The sequence below is a fragment of the Eschrichtius robustus genome, chromosome 11 (assembly GCF_028021215.1).
Source record: "Eschrichtius robustus isolate mEscRob2 chromosome 11, mEscRob2.pri, whole genome shotgun sequence".
NCBI classification, from domain to species: domain Eukaryota; kingdom Metazoa; phylum Chordata; class Mammalia; order Artiodactyla; family Eschrichtiidae; genus Eschrichtius; species Eschrichtius robustus.
Genome location: NC_090834.1, coordinates 90476036 through 90501415, shown reverse-complemented (window position 1 = coordinate 90501415; position 25380 = coordinate 90476036). Strand labels below are relative to the sequence as shown.

Sequence of the window (25380 nt, the reverse complement as noted above, 5' to 3'; positions counted from 1 at the left end):
ATAAATATAAGAAATCTAGAGACTAAAATGCTGCTTTGTGCAACAGATGTTTCTGAAAAGTTTGGCTGCAAAAAAATGTTTGCAAACTGGGTGAAGTCAAACGCATTAGGATTATTTAATAGACCACTTCCAATTAAACAAAATAAAGATTGTTATTAAAAATAACTTCTCTCCACTGTATACAAGTTCTGGATCCCTGGAGGTCTGCCCCCTTTAAAACAGGGCTCACCACAGCAATATGCATGCACACCACTTCATCTGGACCTGTGCCTTATTTACCAACCATCTCTGGCTCTCATACCCGTCCTCGGGCTCACCCCTAGTAGCTGGGATTTGATGTCTCCTGCTGTTCCTCTGGTTTTAGAACTCAGCCCACTCCTGGACCATGGCGACGGCCTTGATCATCCTCCTAATCCCTGACCAGGACTCCTTTCCCTTTTTTTGGCTTTGTTACTTCTCTGTTGGACATAACTGTTTAAAGGAACCCTGTCCTCTCAGGGAGCCTGAGCTGATGACTCAGTTTACCTCCCTTTCCTCTCTTACTCCTTTGCTCCCTCAGCTCAATTTATTTGTTTTCTAAGCCTGGAATTTTATGTATTTCATTTTTTTCAAGGTTGAAATCATTTGGACTTACATTTACAAGGGCTCCTCTGGCTATTTGCTGAAAGAACGAAGAAAACCAAAACACAAGATGGCAGGAAAATAACCAAGGTCCAGCAGTGTCTAGTCCCCCCAGACACACTGAATCAGAAACTCTGGGGGTGGGTCCAGCAGTCTGTATTTTAATAAGTCCTCCAGGCGATCTTCATGAACACTAAAGTTTAAGAACCACTGCTCTGAAGAAAAGATGTCTGACAAATATTTTGGACAAAATGAGGCACCTCATTAAGAAGTCTATATTACTGACATAGAAGAATGTTTAAGATATTCTGTGTAATAAAACCATAGCTATGGTATAATTTTTGTAAAATATCTTAGAAGTGTATTTCCACATGAAAAAATGTCTAGAAGGTTACACACCAAGCTGTTAATAGTGGTTAATTTAAGGGAAATCCATTTTACTTTTCCTTTATGGATAGCTGTATTTTTAATCTATAAGCATATATTATTTTATAATTTAAAAAAAGGTTAATCTAGGCATCTTCCACTCCTCTCTGGCAAAACTGAGAGGTAAAAATTAACTCAGTACCCAGTAGACCTCAGTGTCTGGACTAATCAAGCTTTGTGAGGCTTTAGGGAATTCTAGAGGAAGTGAGGCAGATAAGAGTGTTCAGTGCTCCATGACTCAGTCAGTGCTTCTATGTAAAGCTGCTGTGCCAGAAAATGACAGGTCATAAAGCCTAGGAGATTCTGCTCTTCTTAAATAAGCCAACTTAAAAAAGGGATGGTGGGGTTCGGAGGGAAAACAGAACAGACTAAAAACTTAATGAGTTCTTTTGGAAGACACCAATTTGTTTCTGGGAAAATTTTCTTTGTTGCAGAAATTATGTATTTAAGTGCCCCATTTTTCATCTCCTATTTGTGATCTAACAGTCATCCTGCAATTATGATGGTCCTTCTTCAAGCTGGCTCCAGGTAAAAATGGCGTACACATATGTTAGGCTAGAAAGGGGCTTGAAAATAAAATAGATTGGTGGGAAATTATCCAGGGCGAGACAAAGAGAAGATGAAAGAAAGGTGAGTGTGTATAAACATATCCAAGATCAAGTGAGGTCCTAACAAATATCCTTTAGCTTATGATGCATCATAGGAAAATCCTGAGGCTTCCACGGGTTGCTCTTGTGGGGATTACTGAATTCTTCCAGCTCTGGCAAGTTTCCCATCAGAAGCACTATATGCACTCATAAAGGTTCCCAAAGCACTTTACCTGTATTATCATCATGCACAGAAGCCACTCAGTGTAATCTGTACACATTCTCTTGCTCTTCACTGTCTATAAGCATGTGGGTGTGGCAGAAAGAGGAAATACAGTTGTCTCCTTCAGGATAGCTGTTGTCCCACAAACCAGAGAAATTCGGTAAAAAAAGCTTTCTGTTATCTTTAATAATTAATTGGTTCATCTTCACTAAAGGAAAACTACTTTCATATAAGTAGTTTTGGGGGAGGGGGGTCTTTCTACTTTGAGCTAAGAAAATCGACAAAAGTTACCCCAATGTGTTCTTATCAATAAAATGGGAAATAAAAGCTAATTTACAAGGTTATTGCAGTGATCACAAGTGTGGAAGAGGAGAGGGAGAATAACAAGTTAGTGCTTAATGGGTGCAGTTTCAGTTTGGGATGATGGAAAGAGTTCTGGAGATGGATGGTGGTGACGCTGCACAACAATGTGAATGTGCTTAAGGCCACTGAGCTGTACAATTAAAAGTGGTTCAAATGGGACATTTCATTATGTATATTTTACCACAATTTTTTTAAAAGGTACGTAAGGCTCCTAGCACAGTGCCTGGCTCTTATTAGGTGCTCAAGAAATGCTAGTCTTATTCCCCTTATAAAATTTTTTAATTAAAAAAAAGACAGTATAAAAAGCCAAATAAAATCACGCTCCTTTCCCTATTTAATTGTGCAAGCCTTTGACTCTCAGGCGAAGCCAGCTGGCACCCGTACCGGGTAGTGCCACAGCAAACGTCTGGGTAGGAGAAGGGAGGCTACATTAGTCATAATCCCTCCGGCATGTTCAGTTCCCAGTCCACCCACAACCCTGGCATGGCGTCTCCCAGAATATCAATCCTACAGCCCCCAACATCTTGCAAAGAAAGCTGGGAAGTTTAAACCATTTCCCAGACCAGACTCCAGGTCATGAGGACAAAAGTATTCACAGTGGCAGCTGGCTCCCGTTAAGTGGGGGAGTGACAAGACGCTAGTACTGAACACCAACTGGACAGGCCTGACCCTGTTCCAGTCCCCAGCATTAAGCTGATGGTATCTCTGATGCCTTTGGTTGGATTTAACGGACACAGAGGCCAGCAGTCTCGAAGGCCCGGTAAAGGAAGATTAAAAATGCACTTGTCTGCAGTTCAGAGAAAACAATGAACGATTATGTGTTGTAAGTCATAAAATAGAGAAGGGGAAAAATAGATGACTTATCTTTAGGCATGTTAGAACACTGCTTTTGATGGGTAGGCTTAATTAGATCTTGATGCAACGTTCAGCTAGATCATCATTAACATCCCTCAAATTTAGCTCAAGGAGAATGAAATACTTGGGGTACCAATATCCAATTAATTAGAAAACAATACTTACTTTAGGGTCTGAGCTCTTGAACTTTAACCTTTCCACCAACTCTATCATAGCCGCCTTCAGTCCACCTGAATCTTTGCTCTAGAAGAAAGGAAAGTCAGGGGTCATTAGACAGCATTTTGTTGCTCTCTCGAACACAAACAGCATTTCATGGGACAATGAAACGGAAGGCAATTTCTTCTTCTTATCAGCCAAGGGGACTAAACGACTAAGGAAAGATGTTTTGCCCCTCTTCCTCTTCTCTATGGACAAAGAGGGTCAGGACATAAATTGCCCAGTGACCTGAGAGAACAACTGGAATGAAAATTAAATGCAATTTGTATAGGCTGACTCACTGCTTCATCTCAGGGCTCAGCTGCACCAGTATTCACAGAGGGCTGAGGCTTTGCAAAAGAGATTTCTATCTGGGATGTCTATTTTATGACCGAGTGATTTTTATTTTAAACTTCTACATCACAAATACAGAAGTATGCAATATTAAATACTCTCACAAAAATAAAAACAAAGAAAATTCCCCAAGATTTAACCCTAATTGGAAATGGTATTTCAGTGTATTCAGTTGAATACAGGTTTTTGAGTCAGAAATATAAGGTTTCAAAAATTTGGGGTCGCAGCAATCCCAATACTGGGCATATACCCTGAGAAAACCATAGGTCAAAAAGAGTCATGTACCAAAATGTTCATTGCAGCTCTATTTACAATAGCCAGGACATGGAAGCAACCTAAATGTCCATCGACAGATGAATGGATAAAGAAGATGTGGCACATATATACAATGGAATATTACTCAGCCATAAAAAGAAATGAAATGGAGGTATTTGTAATGAGGTGGATGGAGTTAGAGTCTGTCATACAGAGTGAAGTAAGTCAGAAAGAGAAAAACAAATACAGTATGCTAACACATATATACGGAATCTAAGGAAAAAAAAAAAAAAAAAAAAAAAAAGGCCATGAAGAACCTAGTGGCAAGACGGGAATAAAGACACAGACCTACTAGAGAATGGACTTGAGGATATGGGGAGGGGGTGGGGTGAGATGTGACAGGGTAAGAGAGTGTCATGGACATATATACACTACCAAATGTAAAATAGATAACTAGTGGGAAGCAGCCGCATAGCACAGGGAGATCAGCTCGGTGCTTTGTGACCACCTAGAGGGGTGGGATGGGGAGGGTGGGAGGGAGGGAGATGCAAGAGGGAAGAGAAATGGGAACATATTGTATATGTATAACTGATTCACTTTGTTATAAAGCAGAAGCTAACACACCATTGTAAGGCAATTATACTTCAATAAAGATGTTTTAAAAAAAAAAAAAAATTTGGGGTCGGCATTAACTAGTTGACTAACCTCAGGCAAATTATTGACTTTCTTGAAAACTTCTCCCTCTTCGATAAAATGGGGATTATAAAAAGGGTTATTTTGAAGCTTAACTGAAATGCTGTTTGTAAAGGCGTTAGCACAGTATGTGGCACATAGTAAGTGCTCAATAAATGTCACCTATTGTATTGTTGTTGTTATTACTGCATTATAATGATTTAGACTAGCAAAATCCAACAGAAATGTAATGTAAGCCACAAATGCAAGCCACATATATAATTTTAAGTTTTTGAGTAGTCACAAAAACAAAAGGAAATTAATTTGAATACATTTTACTTAACTCAGTATATCCAAAATATTATCACTGCAACATGTAATTTCAACATGAGGTATTTTATACATTTTTTTCATACCAGGTCTTTGAAATCTCGTGTGTATTTCACACTTACAGCCCAATTCAATCTGGACTTACCACATTTCAAGTGCACCAAAGCCATCTATGGCTAGTGACTACCGTACTGGTCAGCACAGATTTAAAGCACAGACTAAAGCCACACTGCCTGGATTCAAGTCCCAAATCTACCACTAGATTTGTGTGACCTTAGGCAAGTCACTTAGCCTCTCAGTGCCTCAATTTCTTTATAATATGAAGCTAATAATAGTACCCATTTCACAGGGTTGTAGAAAGACAAAATGAGCTCATATGCATCAAGGTGCTTGGAACAGGGCCTGGCACATGCTAAAGACAACAGATGTATGAGACATATTTATTATCACTGTCTCCCTCACAATATTTTAAATCCCTTAAAGGTAAGAACTACATTTTTTATCTCTATCCGTGTTCAGCATCAAGAAGGTGTTCAAAAAAGTCTGCTGAACAAACGCATGAATGAATATGCAATCTTAAGATATGAATGCCCTTACAATAATACATGTGTGTAGCACAATGTAAAGTCACATGAATTAGTTTATTTTCTTATCTCAACTCCTTGGGGGATAGGAGAGGCTCATCACCCTCATTTTATCAGTGTTGGAAAGGAGGTATGAGTAAGTAAAATGACTTGTCATTTTTACGGGTATGGGACAATAAATAAGTACAATATAAACAAGTACTACAAATATCTGTTCTTCAAAATTGGCCTCAGAATCAGTGATAGTTTCCAAATTTGGGGGGAAAATTCCAATTCCTCCAAAACAGGACCTACTTAGTAAGACTCCATCATATAGATAAAAACAGACTAAAGCCTAAATTCTTTTTTCCCCTCTAACCTCCTTTCTCTCCCAAGTCTACACAGTAAAAGTCTGATGTAACCTAAGACCGATATCTGCTTTAGATGTGCTCTCCAAACACAGCTTAGCTGACATTCCCATCCTAACTGTGGTTCTAAATTTTAATAATTTGTATTTTTAGTTTTACTTTTAAAATGATGACAACTTTCCAAATCTCTTCACCAATCTAAATCTTTCATCTCAGACAGGTGGGAAAAGGAATCTGGAGGTCACACACCAGGGGAGTGCATGAGACCCAAAGTACCTAAAAAAGGGTTAAATTGCCAGACACAATCCTGCTTTTATGAGATGATCAGACAATAAAGACTGTCTGGTGATATCATTCCTCTAACCTGCTTCTCATTGGCTGCAACAAGCAGGTCACTTGTCCCTGGAAAACTCTCTTCCCCCACATCCCAGCTGCCAGCACCCATTTTAAGCTCTTCAGCAAGAGCCTTTGATATATTATGACTTACCCCCTGGCTCTAGAGAACAGAAAGGAATGCACCAAACTGTGTCTTAAAACATTCAGAAGAGAAACAGGACGACGAAGGAATCCCTAAGAAGCAGACAGCCTGTTTGCAGGCAGATGTGCCTTGTGTGGAGAGATAAGGGAACCCTTAGCCTTCTTTCATAAAAACAGTGTGTCAGCAGAATCCTTCCTCCTTTTTACAAAGCATCTGCAGCTCTGCCTACCCAGGGGAGTGACAGAGGAGAGGCACAGAGACTCTTCCTTCAGGAAACTCACCCATACTACCTCCCCATCCCTCTCTGAGAATATTCTCAGAGATAATTGGGGTCTGTATTGAGCCAGCCTCTAAACGGGTGGTGAAAAAACCTTCCCCAATGGCTTTTTTAACCCCTCCCCCCCAAATAAGCAGTTGGTCAGAAGGGAGAGGGTCCTCTGGGCAGACCCTCCTCTGACAGCGGCAGGGCTGGGTAAGAGTACAAATGGACAACCCTGGCCCCAAAGCCACTTCCTTTCTTTTCTCACACCCCAGTCCCTTCCTGCACCTCAAGGAGCCTGTACACAGATGTTCAAGCTAATACACCCAAGCTCTGGGCACATCTCTCTCAAACAGTCGCCTTGGCCACACCTGGGACCTCCAAATGAGCATATCAGGGGCGGGGTCTAATGGTTTGGTCCATCTTCGGGAGGATGGGCTCAGAAAGAGCCTCTGCAGGCCCTGGATGCAGGGTCAGGACATTTCATCAGGAAATTCCTGGGTCCTGGATACTTGAAGAGTGGTCTAGAAGGGGGCAGGCATGGCCAGAGGAAAGACCCTCAAAAGCATAGGGCAGGGGCACAGGGTTGTCTAGGTCTAAGGTGGTATTTGAGTATGAGTGTCCCCAAACCATCGGGTAGTATCATGTTTTAGTTAATTATTTGTTTGCAGAGGGCAGTCATCAGTCAAAAGGTAACTGGAATAGATCATACTTTCAGACTTCCCTACTGTGGTGGAATGGAAGAGTTGCCTCTGAAACCTGTGTTCTAATTGAGAAGTTAGAAGAATTCTAACCTTGTAGACATCTGGTTCCATAAATGGCCAGATTATACTATGTCAGTCCTTGGGGCAAGCACTGTGAGTGGTGAAGACGTGAGATTCGCCTGATACTGCTCTTCCTCCCCTCCACTCCACACAATGCATTCCAAGAACACAGGAGTTCAATGTGAACATATCTTGTTTATGTACCTCTCTCCTCCCCCAAGAAGAGTGTAGATTAAAACAAGACAAGTGCTATGTTGTGTAACACCCCTCAAAATGTGATCCATCTATGGAGATGGCAGATGCTTCAGAAAAGCCAACTCCTAGGGATGAATCATAATAAAGCCAAAGAAAGGACAAAATGCCTACATTTGAAGGTATTCTTTATTCTCCAAAGCACTTTCATATGCTCTTTCACTGGTATTTTACAATAAACCTAAAAAGTAGTGCATTCTCACTTTACAGCTGAGAAAAATGGCTGGTGAAAATCAAATGAGAAACCCCCAAATCACAGAGCCCAAGCACTGTTTAACTAGCATTACACAGTAACACAATAACTAAAAGGTAGGGTATTCACACTGTACAATAGAGAAAAATGGTTCTGTGTAAGTCAAATGATGTCCCCCAAATCACAGAGCTAGTCAGTAGCAAAACCAGGATCAAAAAGATCTAAATGAAAAAGATTTATAACATATACAAGAGAAGAGGTTGGTATCAAGAATAATGCGAAAATACATAAGGGATTCCTATAAATAAGAAAAAGCCAAATAAGCACAAAAGAAATCCCAACAAAGGATGTGAACATAACAGAAATGTGAAATGGCTAATACACATATGAAAAGATGTAAAAGATGCTCTAACTTACTTGTAATTATCATATCATTTCTTATCCATCACATTGAAAAAAAAGTTTTGATTTGATAATACCGAGTGACGAGAGACTTTGGGCAGGTCAGGGATTTTCATATGTTGCTGATATAATATAATAAAGCTACTTTGAAATCACATGCCAAGCAAGTCCATTTTTCACTTCCTCCCCTTGAGAAGCACTAACATGGGTCAGGGAGGTATGAAGAAAAACATTTATTGCAGCACTGCTTGTAATACTAAAAAACTGGAAACATCCTAAACATCCATCAATAGTGGGTGGCCAAATAAACTACGGAATTAACAAATGGGATCTGATATAGCAAATAAAAAGAATGAGACACAATGTTGAATTTTTTAAAAGTTGCAAAACAATGCATACTATATCATTTATTAAAAAAACATAAAACTATTCATTTTTATTGGTGATACGTATGTATGTAAAAGACTAGAAAGCAATGACTGAGGGACTAGTAGTGGGAATAGTAGTAGGAAGAGTCTTAGACTTACTTAAATTTATTCCTATTATCTAATTAAGATTTAATATACAAAAAGGGAGGGAGGGAGGAAGAGAGGACAGATCTAGGGCTCCTGCTTCGAGTGTCTCTCTCCATGAGTTTGCCTAAGTATAAATACTGGGGCACTGTTCCCTTTGCATGCAAACATGAACCAAAGGTATAAGAAAGGGTTCTCTACCTAGTATTCATGCATCGATTTCTGGGAGTTTGAAATCCCCAAAACTGTACACAAAATTTGGAATGTACATGCCCTTTTCTATGAAAAGGGACTTGAGCATTTCTCAAAGCCCCCCAAAAGTTTAACTTTCCTAGTGTAAAGGGCACTGCATAAAGAGAAAGGAGACTCAGGCTCCATTCCTACTAACGGCTATATGAGCTTGGAAAAGTCATTTTACATCTCTGAGTTTGTTTCTCAACCTGTAAATGAGGAAAATGGGCCAAATCAGAACCTACAGATTTGCAGGCTGCAGCCTACACAACTTTTGTTTTGTTTTTAGAGTGTTGTCCCACACAGCATACTAGGAATTTTAAATTCATTGTCAACATTTAAAAACCAGGAGATACGACATAATAAAGATTTCCAGCTTCTTCTAAAAATCTGAAAGGTATGACTGTACTGGGCTCCCTCTCCCACATAGCAGCAACTGGCTGAAGCTGAGTAGCAACTACCCGCTTTAGGCAAGGCAAGCTCCCTCCAGTTTGCCATACTTACCCTGGCTGGCTTCTCTCATTTACATTACCCTTCTGGTCCCTGTAGACATTTGAAATTGCTACCCCTGGAAGAACTCCCTCTGAAAGTTTTCTGTCTCTAAGGGTCCTTGTATTTGAACACCAAGAAAGTTGGCATGTCTTTCTTCAAAGGGGTTCAGAATACCTCATAAACACACGTCCATCCATTCACTCCAAAACACAGAAATAATACAGCTCATTCTAATGCAAACGTTCTTTGAAAATGGGCAAGAGGCAGAAACAAAGGTAGAATATGGTAGGTAAAAGGGACATCAGAATAAGAAGTATTTCTTGACAACCAGTCTCTGTACTTTCATGGGAGTCAGCCTAGTCTAATGCCAATAACCAGCTGGCATTAGAAAAGATGCCAGAAAAGAAAAGAAAAAGTCATGTGTCAGTAGAAATGTAAGTGTAAATCACTTAATATCCTAAACTGGTTCCTAAATATTGAATTCCGTATTACAAAGAATCAGAAGATGCTGAGTTCAGAAAGAATACTGGCTGCCTATTTTGGTTTTTTCCTATCCCACTAGCCTTGTGTTGGTACCATGCTTAAAAAAAAAAAAATCAATCCAACTTTCTATCATTTTCACAAAAAGGTTTTGTTTGGGAGAAACAGTGGAAAAGGATTGGGAGATAGAATATATAAGAAGTCCTCCTAAGGAATCCAATCAGAAAGCAAAGCCCTGACAAAAGGAAATGAAACTGAATTTTAGTACGTCATGAAATTTTAGTTTCACCACGCCATGTCCAAAAATTCTTTACCATCTTCTTCACATGACTTGATTTTCCAACTCCAAATCCACTCCTATGTTAGGCAACCACCTTTATATAGCTGCTCAGATCCAAAATAATTTTGGGGTCTGAGCAAACCTATCACCAAGTCTTTTCAGACGTAACTCTAAAACACAGGCCAAGTCCAACTACTCTTCACCATCTCCACTACTCCCTGCTTGGTCCTAATCCAAGGAGCAACACCACTCCCACTCGCTTACCCTACACTCCATTCTCCACACAGGCACCAGAGGGAAATTTTAAGAACGTGAATCAGATCACTCATTCTCCTGCTTAAACAGTCTATGGCTACGCAGAAGGAAATCCAAAATCTTTACCATGGTCTACTTGGCAGTCTGACCTCGTCTACTACCCTCTACCTGGAACCCTGACTCATTATCCTGCAGCCATCTTTGTTATCCTCAGTGAGCCTGTTCCATCTCAGAACTTCTACACTGGCTTATTTCCTCCATTCAGATCACTATGCCGCCAGATCTTCCCACCACTGGCTCTAACTATACCCAGTCCTTGTCAGATCCTTAAACAGCCTCTCTCTCATTGCCCATTCCAGTCACTCTCTTTCTCCTTCCCCTAGTTTGTTATTCATGGCATTTATCATTATTTAGAATGTTATTTACTGTTTAACTTGCTTGTGTCTGTTTTGCTCTTAAAACAAAAGCTCCATGAGATCAGGTACTTAGAATTGTTCACTGTTAAATTCCCTACAGCCCCAAATACTCCACCTGACTGAATGAATAGATCAAAGGAAAAAAACACCATGACACTAATTTCAAACAATATAGAAAAATATCTTAACGAAACTGTACCTCAAAGAATTGCGGTAAAAATTAAATGACATAATATGTAGGAAGTTTATAGCACAGAACCTGGTACATACTAAGTTCTCAATAAATTTTAGTTATCATTGTTGTTATTGTTATTATTAAGTGGTTAACAGTCTATTGAGTGACTGACTACTAAGTATCAAGTACTGAGCTAGAGAAGTGCTGAATGGAAAAAAATGAACAAAACAATCTGATACTAATCAAAATACTCTGTAAAATATCTAGGAAGAAAAATCCAGATGGAAGGGAAAGAACAGTTTTAATAGTCTGACTATTCAGAAAGTATTTATCTACTAAATACCTTCATAGAGATAATAAACATCAGGAGATTGTGTCAGTATAACTTAGAAAGGTTAAATGTAAGTGGGAATAATTAAGAGTAGAGGCTAAATGGGATGGTGGAATGAAAATGTACTTTGGGGTTAGACCTGGATTCAAATCCTTATCCTTTCACTTACAAACTAGGTGAACTTCCACAAAGCTCAGCCTCTTTGAGTATCAGTTATCTCATCTGTAAAATGAGAATCAGAATAACACAGGTTATTGTGGGAGTTATACTGAGATCAGCTGAAATAATGAGGTGAAAAGCACCTGACCTAAAGCCACTTAATTAATAATTATTATTCTTCTAATCTCGGGAAAGAGCCTCAAAATTCAACAGCAGGGACTTCCCTGGTGGCGCAGTGGTTAAGAATCCGCCTGCCAATGCAGGGGACATGGGTTCGAGCCCTGGTCCGGGAAGATCCCACATGCCACGGAGCAACTAAGCCCGTGCACCACAACTACTGAGCCTGCGATCTAGAGCCCACGAGCCACAACTACTGAAGCCCGCACACCTAGAGCCTGTGCTCTGCAACAAGAGAAGCCACCGCAACGAGAAGCCAGAGCACTGCAACAAAGACTAGCCCCTGCTCACCACAAATAAAGAAAGCCCACGCACAGCAACAAAGACCCAATGCAGCTAAAAATAAACAAATAAAATAAATTTAAAAAAAAATTCAACAGCAGGTAAGTGTTTCTAGACTCTCTAAGTTTTATAACCTCAGGTAAAGGCTAGCATTTCCATTCTTCACACACATGAAGTCAGAGTCTTTCACTCAACACAGGTTATACCCTGCCAGGGTTCAGAGACCCAAAGAACAGAGTGGAGAATAGTAGGGGTGCCTCTAACCTCTTTCCCCCACGACTGCCTACTGGAAAGGAAATGGAGGCTATTTTCTAGCTAGAAAGTAAAGGGTGTACTGCTCCTGCCTCCTCTCCACTTCTATAAAAATTTCCTACAGTTCAGAATGTAAAACAGAATTTAAAGAGGACAACCAGCAAGACTTGTGAACCTAAAATTAGACATACCAGCTGTGTTTTGGTTAGCTAGTGCACATGGCACCAGCAGGACACTGAAATATACAGGAGCCTCTTCTCTGAAGACAAGTTTTTCACCAGCCTATCTACCCACCAGCATAGAGCAGGCAGAAGGAACAGAAGGAGAGGGGGCTGAACAGTGTTCACCGAAAGAAACTTGGTGTCTGAACTTCTACTTCTGCCAGACTACCTGGTCTGGAATTGAACGCAGAATAGGACCTTAGTTGGCTCTGTAAGGATAATAAGAGTAAGAGTCACTAATTGTTGAGGGATTATTATATTCCAGGCACTGTACTAAGCTCTTTACATGTATCATCTTGTTTGTTCTTCACTACAACCCAAAAAGGAGAAATAATTATTATGCCCATGTTACAGATGAGGAAACCAAGATTCAGAGAGACTGAGTGAATTCTCCAACATGACACAGGTAATAAGTAGCAGAGCCAGGATTCAAACCCATAGACTGCAAAGCCAATTAAGGCAAGACTGCTTGGTCTTTCATATTCATTCTCCCATTTTTCCTTAGTAAGAGACTCCAGTTTTAGCTGGACACACCATGGCCTGAAGAAAAGACTGTTTCCCATCCTCCCTTGCAACTAGATAAGGCCATGGGACTGAACTCTGCCCAATGAAACGTAAGCAGTAATGCATGCAACTTCTGGAGGGTTCTCTTAAAATAAAGGGGTGTTCCCATCTTCACTTTCCTGTGCCTGCTATCCTGGAACTCAGATGTACTGGCTGGACCTCCGGGAGTCATCTTGGTCCATGACAAGGACCATACCCTAAGGATGGCAGAGCAGAGGCAGAAAGAGCCTAGATTCCTAATAACTGCATGGTCCCTCTGTACCAGCTTTGGACTGCCTACATCCTTCTATACAAGAGAAAATAAAACATCCACCTTGTATGACCTGCTGTTATTTTGGATTTTTCCAAATTATTTCATTATTTCAGATGCAGTTGAACTTAATGTAAACACTGATATAGTAAATCACTATGCAACACTCTCTCTTTCAGTTCTTCATTGATGCCCTGTGACTATTTGAGATTATTATACTTCATATCATACATTTACCAAATATTTCATGTACATCTACTCTCCAACAGGCACTGTGCTAGGTGCTGGGAACACAAAGATGTATAACATACACTCCTAACCGCAGAAGAAGAGTTTATGACCCACGCAAGACAGAGACATGGTGGGAAGAAATAATATTGATGTAGTATACTGTATTTAATGCTATAATACAGGCTGTTGCTATGGGAACACAGAGGACAGCTGCCTAACACTCTAGTCATATCTACCTAGTAAAATCCTATCCATCTTTGAAGGCCCACCTCAAATACCACTTCCTCTAAGAAATCTTTCCTGATTCCATGCCTCCAGCTGAAAATAACTTCTCTTTTCTCTGAGTCCCCATGACATACTATTTGTACCTCTCTTCTAGTATTTATACGCAAATAAGCATGTGAAAAGACTATAAGCTTCCTGATGTCAGGCATCTTTATCAATATCCGTCATGCAGCACACCTTAAGTGCTCAAAAATTATTCACATAAATAAAATTAACTTAAAAACACCAGTTTTTGACAATAAAGCTAACTATATGTTATAGTTTGGATATAGTATAATGCTTTCTCTAATATCCTATTGAAGTTAAAAGCAGATTGCTCTGCTACCCGATCAAAAACTAGCTAAATACATTTGAAGTGAGTTTAATTTAAAATTAAATGCTCAACAAGAATAATTTAGCACACCACAATGTACATGTCATTGCCTATATGGTTACTTGCCATAAATTATAGACTGAGCGCTTAGCATATCTGGAAGATTTTGCTTGGTTGGTTCCATTTTTTTTCTTTCTTGATTCATTTTTGACATCCGAAAAGGGCATCACTATTGATTTTTTTATCCCCCAATGTCATGTTGGCTTGATCCCTATCATAGTCACACACACACCCGCAAACAAGATTCTCATCTCTACCCCACATATCAGCACTGAAGTTTTTGTTTTACCCCTTCTTTGTCTGTACTCTGTCTTCTCTTCTGAGAGGTCCGTTAGTATCTGTGCTCCTTCCTGCCACACAACAAATTTAGTCCCTGGCTCTGGATACTAAAACCCACAACAGGAACAGGAGCATGAAACTGAGCTAGTTACCCCAGATTGAACTGTAACTTCAAGCAGAAGACACACTGAGCACTGACACCGACACATCTCTGGCTTCTCAGTTTGGGTCCGATGCAAGGGAAGAGAAAAGGTGGGTGTTATCAGTGGACAGCAGGGCAACCTCCATGTTGTGGGCTGTGGTCAAGAAAAGGTGGTGCCACAGGCACATAGTCCTTTATCCCCAGAGGGGCTTAAGAATAATACACCTACTGCATCAGCAACCTTACCCTGAAAAGCAGTCACCTAATAGTACAATATGCCTATTAACCTATTAATCTATTCTGATTGAAAGGTCGGGGAAGAGAAAAAAGAGGGCACTGGATTCTTGGGAGAGAGAGCAGGGAAAGTTTGGACCTTTTCTCTCAACAATCCTCTTGATAGTGTGTACCCTTAATTCTGTGGTCTTCCTCCTAAAAACAGTAACTCCAGTCTAACCATAACATGAACAGAAGACAAATCCCAATAGAAAGACATTCTGTAAAATACCTGATCATCCCCAAAGATTTTGATTTAAGGCTGGGGTGAGGCCAATCACAGGTATTTTCTAAAGAATCTCCCTCCACAGGTGATTCCAAAATGTGGCAACAAGGTGAGAAACACACTGTTTACTTTGTTAACCTACTTCCCACCCTCTTTCATTCCAATATACTCCATAGTGACCTTTCTGCTGTCCCTCCAACACCCCAAGTTCACCTCTACCTTAGAGCCTTTGCATTCACCATTCTTTCCGCCTTAACCACTCTTCTCCCAGACTTTTTCTTAATTCTTAGATTATAAACTGTAATTTTAATAACGAAGATTGTGGGAAGAGTCCACGTCCCTAACAGAACACAATTAGATGACTCTTCCCCTCCACTTAACCCTGCAGAAGCCCTCTAGGCTCTCTTTAATGAAGTTCCATCACCATGAATGTTGAATCCCCTGAAAAACTGAGCTATTGTCAAAGAGATCCCCATAAGCTCATATTCCCTCCAGACAGTAGTACTTTCACCTGTGTTAACAGCACATTACAATTGCTAGAACTACACTACTCCTCTCACTTCAAGAGCCATCTAATTCCTTTATGAAGAGTCCTATGAACCAAACCGATCATCTCTGCTATGAATCACCGGACTTTGTGCAAAAAGCACTGAGTGGTAACACAATAGGAGGTTTTCTCTAGATCTCTGCAAGATCTCATAATTCAGGTCTCTGCCTTAATGTCACATGCTCAGAGACGCCTTCCATGACTACCTGGTCAAAAAGTAACTCCCTCCTGCCCTCCTGCCACACCACTCACTCTTTCATTGCTATAACTTATTGTTTTCATAGTACACACTACCATCCAAAATTACTCTACCTTGTCTCTCTCCCCAGCTAAAGGGTAAACTCCATAAAAGCTAGGGCCCTGTCTGTCCTCTTCACTGCATACGTCCCAGACTTATTTCAGGTAAAGACAGTACATTTTGAAGAGCAGACTGAGATGGAGAATCCCAGAACGGCAGGCCTCATTTTAACTTTCCATCACCATTTGTGGCAGCTTCAATCATTCCCTTTACCTTAGTCTTAGTTTTTGTCTTATTCTATACAAATAAATAAGACACAGACTGAACCACTGTGTAGACAGCGCTTCATGGTTTTATTAGAAGGTACTCCAAATCCTTTCAGTCAGGAAGAATAAAGACATAAATAGGGACATTACAGCAGACATTCAACCTTCTGCCTCCCTGCCGGAGCTGCTTCTTATGAGCTGAGCACAGAGCCAGAGCCGCCGGCCATTACAAGACACAGCAGCGGCATATCCCCATCTCCAGCCCCTCCAGAGTCACAGCTGTCCCGAGCATATGCCTGTATCCTCCTGACCGCCCTGCCACTAGAGCCCCCTTGCTGGGGCGCCCCTGCAGTTGTTCCCACTGTCACTTAACCAAACATTCTTCTTTCCAAATACCCATCTTAAAGACACACTCAAGGGCAAAGGGAGTGGCTTCAAAACTTTTGGATCTGTACATAACAAAGCCATGTTAAGAACTCCATAGATGCTTATAAGTACTTGCAGAACTCTGCCAATCACTTCTCCCTTTGCCATTTTATAAGACTCCACCTTTTCTTCAGGTGGTCTTAGAGTGAATGAGACAAGTGTTTTTCAAACTACAGGACATGACCCATTAGGGTGCAATGAAATCAATTTATCGGGAGAATCCAGAAATTTTTTTGAACAGAATAGAATACAAACAGAACACATCATATGCAATAAGGTTAACAGTGCTCCGTTTGAGTTAAAGTGTGTGTGTGTGTGTGTGTGTGTGTGTGTGTGTGTGTGTGTGTGTGTAAACTAGACCACAATGTAAACTATATTTCCCCTACTGTAGGTTATGTTCAAAATAATTTTTTAAATTACTGGTCTAGAGTTCTGAATACATGTAATTGCACTTATATTGTTCAACAAAATGATTCATTAAATATAGCTATGAATGCAAATTCCCTTGACAACTTAAGAATTTTCATATGAAAATATTCATGAACCAGATCAGGCTCCTTTGTCAGACCCACTGACCCATTTTCAGAACCAGAAATTATGGTCACAATAAGAGAAACCTACATATCTGAGAAGAGAGTTTATGAACCAGATGTGAGGTCATAATATGGGCTGTGTAACTAACTATATTCCTATGATAAAGCTGGAGCACAGGCTCAATTCAAATCTGGACCCACAGGATCCTTTGGAGACCGAATGCTCTGGAGCCAAACCGGAAATACAGCACAAGAGGAAAGGTAGGACTTTAAAAGTCACTTCAGTGATTAGGGTTAAACTTATCCCTTCAAGGTGTTCACCTTAGTCCTTGAGGCATTAGCCTTCACGTTGCCTCTGCTCGGATCCCCTCTTGCTGTACAGTTACCCTAGTTTTCTGTCCATTCTGGCCAACTCTGAAGTTTGCTTTACTCTAGCCCTCGCCAACAATTTGGCCTTCTACCGCCAATATTAGCCACTCACAGCCCAGTTTGGCACTGAGATATCAAAACGTATGTTGTTCAAATCCCTCTCAACTCTAAACTTGTGCATTTAACTAGACTCCTCCTATTAATAATAAAAACAACAGCTAACATTTAAAAAGCACTTACAATGTGTTAAGCATTGTTAAAGTGCTATCACAAACTAAGTTATTTTATTCTCACAGAAACACTACTTGATTTCTTAACTTTATACCCATTTTAGAGATACAGAAACAAGGCCAAACTGTTAAATAACTTGTCCAAGGTCAAAAAGCAAGCGGCAGAGCTAGGATACTTCCTGTTCCTCTCTAATCCCACACTGTGTTTTATTTTTTCTTTATTAACAGTTATTACATGTTTATTTGAGCATTTGTTGTTCTCTATTTCCTTCCAACACAATGTATACTCCAGTAGAAGCAGGGACTTCTTCCATTTTGCTATATTCTCAATGCTCAGAAAGCACCTGCCCTTGGCCAATGCTCAATAAATACTTGGTGAATGAATGAATGAATGCAGTATAACAAAGATCCTCTTCTCTCACCATCATCATGCCAAGCCACTTTTAATATTCCAAGAGACCTACTTTCTTGTCAATAAGTAAATGTACACTGCCCTCAAAATATATGAAACCAGAGGTGAAATGAAACTAATTAAAGCTACAACCAAGCTCTAACCAAGTTCAAATTTTTATTGAATAAAAACGATCAGCCCTTCATCTTAGCTGCCTAACAGAGCAAATGGTATGCCCTTTCTGAGGGGGAAAAATATGACTCTAGTGTCTATAGTTCTTTTCAATACAACGTCTGGTATTGAATGAAAAATTATGAGATGAGAATAATCATGAAAATGTGGCATATAATCAAGAATCAGATCCCAAAAGATAAAGAGAAACGGATCTTTAAAAAAAAATAACCAAACAGGCATTCTAAAGTTGAAAAACACAATATCATAAGTTAAGAATTTAATGACTGACACTCACTAGAGTATTTGCAGCTAAAATGAATACATAAATAGGCAGATCTATGGAGTGATTTCCAAGACATACTGCTAAGTGAAAAAAGCAAAACATAAAAGAGAATTTATATTGCCCCAAAACCCACAATTCCAGTTTCACCATGAGAAAAACATCAGACTAATCCAAACTGAGAGAGAGTCTACCAAATACCTGACTGGCACTCCTCAAAACTGTCATGATCATCGAAAACAAGAAAATGTAATATGGCCAGAGGACCCTGGTACAGAAATCATTAGAGGAAAAACGGGTGAACGTCTAATAAGGTCTATAGTTTAGTAATACTGTTCCAATGTTAACATAAGCAGAGTACAGGAAACAGCTCTATTGATCTGAGTACGTTTACCGATCACAAGAAACTGGGATGTGCATTTGATTATAGGCAGCAAGTGAGGTAGGCAGGGGGAAAGAAGATAAAAGAAAGCAAAGCCTACAGCACGCTCAGAGTGGGACATTTAAAGGAGACCCTTTCCATACAGACTTTTGACTCCTTTTTGACTCCTACCCCTGCCAAAGAGTAAAATCCTAGAGTAAAGACAAACTAAAGTTGCCGCTATCTCACCCTCCAAAGAGGAGTGTGGGGAGCTATGCCTTGGAGCCGAACAAAACGGGGCGGGTGGCGGGGGGGGGGGGATGGGGTGCAGGACAGGATGAAAGAAATTCTTTAAGAGGCTGTAAATTGGGGCAGGCACCTCCTGAAAATCTGTTCCAAGAAATCTCTCATGCAATTAATTTAGTTTAAGGGGGTCCTAAACAAGCTGTACACTTAGGCCTTATCAGAAGCAAACTCAAATCCTCTTTCGAAGACTACAGCTTCAGGCCAAGGCTTGGGAAATCCCCACAAATAATTTTTTAAAGGCAATGAAAAGCTACTCAAACATAACAAGCACAAAAGGAAAGAAAGAAACCTAAAGAACACCACAAAAACAATAGCTAGCAGAGAAAGATCTAGAAAGTCTTCAAATACTGGAATTATCAGTGACATTATAAATCAACATGCTTACTGTTCTTAAAGGAATAAAGAGGATAGATACACCATGAAAAAAGATAACAAGAGGATATGATTCACAAATCTATACTAGTACATTTGAAAATTTAGACAAAATGTACAAACTTCTAGGAAAATGTAACTTATCAAAATTGACTTAAGGAAAAATACATAACCTGGACAGACCTATAACCAACAAATAAATTGAATCCACAGTCAATGAATTGGATACAAAACAAACGTATCCAATGTTGGATACAAAACAACAAAATTAATTCTCTCTCTCTCTCTTTTCAGATCCAGATGGCTTCCATGGTCAGTTCTACCAACCACTCTAGGAAGAAATATTCCAATCTTATATAATACACTTCCAGAGCATTAAAAGAGAGAGAAAATACGTGAGAAGCAATACTTCCTGACTCATACTATGAAGCCAACATAACCTTGATAGCAAAATCTCATGAGGACGTTACAAGAAAGGAAATTTACAAGTTAATTTCTCCCATAAATATGAATGAAAAAATCCTACATAAATTATTAATAAACTAAATTCAAAAACGTAAGGATACTTCATCACAACCAAGTTGAGTTTCTCCCAGAAATGCCAGGTTGTTTTAATTGTAAAATATACTAATAATGAAGGGATGGAAATAAGACCATATATATATGTACACACCTGTATTTGCAAAAACAAACACTTGAACGGTAAGCAAAAAACTAATAAAAGTGGTTATCAAAGGTGAAAAAGAGGCTTTTGAAACATGTGAACATAATACTGATTTTTAAATTTAGTTTAATAAGTATATCAATTAATGTAATTCATCACGTTAATAAAAGAGTAAAATCACATGAACATGCAACAGATGCAGAAAAAGCATTTGATAAAATTCAATATCCATTCAATATTAAGAAAAACTCTTAACAAACTGGGACTAGAAGGGAACTTTCTTAATCTAATGAAATATATCTGTGGGAAAAAAAAGCCACGAGCACACTTGTGAAATGTTATGAATTATCCCTCAGTTAAGAACAAGGCACAAATATTCACTATCCCTTCTATTCAACATTATACTGGAGGTCCTATCCAAAGCATTAAGGCAAGAAAAAACAAACAAACAAACAAACAGGCATAAGGACTGAAAAGATACAAAAGCTTTCCCTCTTGCAAATAATATGATCATGTGTGTAGAATAAATTTACAGATTATTAGAATATGTAAGACAGTTTAATATGAAAATCAATATATGAAAGTTAATCATATTCCTATATACAATTAGAAAACAAAAATTAAAAACATTTTTTACAATACTATAAAACTGTAAGTATCCAGGAATAAATTTCACAATGATGTACAAGATCTTTCAGAAAAAAAAAATTACAAAACTTTATTGTGAGGTAATACAAAAGACCTAAATAAATGGATCAGAAGACTTCATTTTGTAATGGTATTAATTCTCCATATATTGGTTTATAATTTCAATACAATACAAAAAAAAAAGTCCTGCAGGTTTGGTTTTTTTCTTAATACAGAACTTCATGGTATGATTCTAGGAAATGTAAAAGGCCAAGGCTGGCTGAGACACTCTTCTAGAAGAACAGAGTGGACAGACTTGCTCTACCAGATATTAAGACATGTTACAAACCTACAATAACTGAGAAAACATGTAGCTCATACTGGAATATACTAACAGATCAACGGTATAAAATACAAGAGCCAAGAAACACATCATACACATATGGACACTTGATATATGACTGGCGACACAGCAGATCAGTACAGAAAGGATAGGCTTTTCAATAAATGCTGCTAGAGCAACTGGCTATCTGTACAGGGTAAAAAATGAAACTGAGCCCCTAACTCCACCACCCAAAAATCAATACTAAGTGGAACGAGACACAAAAAGCACTAATAATAAAGAAAGTTATTGATAAATTCTACATTAAGATGAAGAACTTCTCCGTTCAAGGTACAATTTTTAAAAAAAGAAAAAGGAAAAACAGAGTAGAAGATATTTGTAACCCATATCAACCACAGTCAAAAATATAAATATAAAATCTCCTGTAAATCAATGAGAAAAAGACAACCCAAATGAAACATGAGCAAAAGACCTGAATGAGTACTTCACAAAGAAGAAATACAAAAGATACTCAAAGTCATCAGCAACCAGGGGAATGCAAATTTAAACCACAAGAAGATACCATTACATATCCATATGACTGACAAAAACTAAAAATTCTGTAATAACAAGTGTTGGTGAAAATACTGAGCAAAAGGAACTCTCTTACACTTTTCACAGCAATGCAAATGGGTACAACCACTTTGGAAAATAGTTGGCAACATCTAATACTATTGAAGATATGCACAGTGTGTGACCCAACAATCACACTCCTGGGTTTATACTCCATTTAAATGTATGTAGATGTGCAGCAGGAGACATGAACAAGAATGTTTATAGCAACATTGTTCATAATAACTAGAAGTTCCAGAATCTGGAAATCAACTGTTCACCCTTGACAGAATAGGTAACTTGTGGCATATTTATAAAATGGAATTCTATACAACAATGAATATGGACAAACCATAGCCACTCACTGGAAGAATCTCACAAACACAATGTTGAAAAAATAAAGCAAAACCCAAAAGAATGCATGATAACAATACAATATCAATCGTGTCAAGTTCAAATAAGTTTACAAATACATAAATATGTGGTAAAAGTATAAAGATAAGCAAGGATATTATCACCACAAAAGTCAGGAAAATGGTTACCTATGGAGAAGGGAGATGGTTATAACTAGAAAATTATAAAAAGGGCATGCGGCTTCAATATTGCTCCTAATATTCTATTTCTTAATCTGGGTGGAGATTACATCAGTAATTGCTTTATAGTTATTTGTTAGACTGTGCGTATGCTTTTATACACTTTGAGTGTGCATTTTACAATAAAAAAGGGAAAATCTTAATATAGGGGATCTTCATTATCAAAATATTTGTTATCCCAGTGCCAGCAACTGCAAGGTTGCTTCAGGAAACAAAAGATGTCATAATGACAACAATAACTAATGAACTGATCGCTCAAACTTTCCTGCCTGGTTAACTCCAGCTGTCTCTCTCACTGATTGTAAATATCCACAATACAAATAAAAAGCAAATCATTTGCAAATTCATTCATTCAACAAATATTTATTAATATTTGTAAGATTTCCATACACTGTTCTAGGAGACCAGCAAGGTTCAAGATAAAGGCCCTGCCCTCCTGCAAAAGATAGAGGACCAGGGAACATCCACTCCCATCCCAATTTTGCCTCCACCTTCTCATCCTCCTTTCCAAACAACTACCAAACATGAAGAACCTAAAAGGAACTCAGGGGCACACATGAAATTATCATCAAAACCACAACCTTAGGGAGTCTTTTCACCATAGAGGAACCACCGGCTTGGATTCATCTGGCTAAACCATGGCTTACCAATGCCTTATCAAGAGCCTTAACCAGTCTCAACAATGAAGACGCTGTGGGAATAGGCTTAAGTGGAGTCAAAATCCCAAGGAGTGCTTTACCTGGGATACGGAGACCAGAGGCTTATAATTTTCCAGAAATTGTCAACTAGATTTTGCGTGTACATTTATTTTTCTAGGGTCAGAGTCCAGAACTTTCATCTTATTCTCAAAGAACTTCAATCAAAAAGGGTCAATAATCACTGCTCCCAACAAGTTGAACAGACCAGCTTTTTAGGGACATGGTGAAAGTTAATGTGGCCACAGGGAGGCCACCTGAGTTGAAACCCAGGTGTCCTGACCTCCTGGCCTATGCTCTGAACGACCAATACTTACTCTTAGTTCTTCGAAGGCTTCGTCTAGGGTGGAGAGCTGGTGGCCCTGGTGTGCCCCAATGACTGGGCACAGGACGCAGATGAGCTGCTTATCTTCCTGGCAATAGGTACTCAGATCGAGCCCATGGTCCGGACACTTCCTCTTGGCCACTCTCTCCGCTTCCATTTCTATTTCTGGGTCAAATTCGCTTTCTGCCTCAGTTTCTCCCTCTGCCTCCGATTCTCCTTCGTCCTGGTTGTCTTCCTCTGCTTCGCTCTCTTGCTCATCCTCCATTTCTTCCTCACTGTCTTCCTCACTCTCTTCATCACTCTCGTCCTCGCTCTCCTCCTCCGTCTGACTCTCTTCTTCGGACTCACAGTCTTCCTCAGACTCGCTCTCTTCCCCCGCCTCAATTTCTAGGGCCTTCTCGTTCTCTACCTGGGCCTCGACTTCTTCCTCTCCCGCCCCATCCCCCCGGGCTCCCGGGGTCCAGGCCTGGGCGGCTCCGTGGACGTACTCGGCCAGGTGGTGCCGGGGGAACTTCTGCCCGTGCGCCTCCGCGTGGCGGCGGCAGTAGCAGAAGCCGCATTCCCGGCACACTTCCTCGGCTCCCGGAGCCTCGTCCGGCTCGCACTCATCACACGTGCCGTCGTGCGGCAGCTCCTCGAAGGCCGCGCCCCCTCCGGAGGCCATGTGGGAGCTGTGCCGCGGCCCGGGTCTCCGGGCTTCAGAGCTCGCCGCCTGGCCTCGGCGCGGCCTCCTCGCGTCCTCCTCTGCACCCGGGGCCCGTCCCGCAGACCGGCCGCGCCGTGTCCCGCAGCCTCGGCGCCGCTGCCGCCTGTTCCCAGCAGCCCGCGCCCAGCCGAGGAGCACAGGGCCTCCCCACCGGCTCGGCAGCCTGGCGGCCGCTGCGCTTCCTCCGGCGTCCCGGGCACTTCCGGCGCAGCCGCCCAGCGCCTCCGTCGGCCCCTGCGCCGCGCCGCCCGCTCGGCCCCCCGCTGCCCCGGCGAGATCGCGGTGCCGCCGGCCCCCGCGCCGCCCCGGTTCCACTTTCCCTGTCCCCGTCAGGCGGCCTGCTTTCACTTCCTGAGTCATTTAAAGTGGCAATGGCCCTTTTCTGCGTTTCCCGCAGGGGTTCAGCATCCCTGGAAGGAGGGAGAGGATGGATGAGGTCTCTGATTCACTCCAGCTCACTCTGGAGGCGGGAATTGGGCCCTACTTCCTCCCTGGAGGTGCCAACCTGACTTTTCAAGGCCACTAGGCAGGTGGGCAGGTGCATTTCAGCCTCCCTCCTTCCAATTTGTTGCTGCCCGTCCCAGTCCCCTCTGCTGCCTGTTCTGCAAGATGCCAGGACGGAGTGTCGTTTACCAGACTGAACCTGACCCCTTGGGATTTTCGGGGGAAGGGTTGTGTTTGTTCTCCCAGGCTCAGGGAATCAGAGTCAAGTTGAGCAAACAGATGTTTTCGATCTAAAGCGATTTCATGCTTTGCCTATTTTCAAAGTCTATTTGCATTCCTGCTCTCCTAGGGGCTCAGAACCTCTAGGATGGTAACCTCTGCGCCTTTTTTTGAGAGGTTGCTTTGGGTTTGGCTGAGATGTCAGGGGAGGTAGGTAGGGAGAGACAGTATTTGTGGAGTGAGAGTTCCAGTGTGTAGTCCTTATCTTTTATGTAATGAGGCCATCTAGATTCAGACTGGATTCCAAGAGAAAGGAAAGGGACTGTTATTTATTAACCAATACTGAAGTGCCAAGAATCGGGCTAGATCTTTTTGCGGCTCCCAAGTTTGGAAGAGCCACTGCCCAAGGACCCTCAAATCCTGGTACTACAACTTATTGGCTTTGCAACCATGAAGAAGCTAATTGATCGTTCTGTTTTCCACTTTATATATATAAAGTACATATATATGTAAAGTGGAAATAATGGTAATACGTACCTCATGGGGCCATTTTGTGAATGAAATGTAAAGATGCCTGCCTTGTAGATATTCACTACATTTTAACTATTATTATTGGCATGAATTATATTTAGCG

At 40.5% G+C, this 25380-nt stretch overlaps 1 protein-coding gene across 5 annotated transcripts in view; it reads right to left on the bottom strand.

The window, feature by feature from the left end:
- TRIM44 (tripartite motif containing 44) overlaps positions 1-24332 on the bottom strand; it is a 113977-nt gene extending 89645 nt beyond the window's left edge. For 2 of the 5 annotated variants that reach the window (XM_068554064.1, XM_068554065.1), the window contains exons 1-2: positions 23370-24329; positions 3241-3318 (exon numbers count right to left, since the gene is read on the bottom strand). In XM_068554064.1, coding sequence (XP_068410165.1) covers positions 3241-3318; positions 23370-24041 — 750 coding nt within the window. In that variant the 5' untranslated portion in view covers positions 24042-24329. Of the gene's footprint in view, positions 1-3240; positions 3319-23369 lie in introns of all 5 variants that reach the window. The other 3 variants (XM_068554060.1, XM_068554062.1, XM_068554061.1) reach the window with 3 other exon arrangements.
- Positions 24333-25380: the final 1048 nt, after the last annotated feature.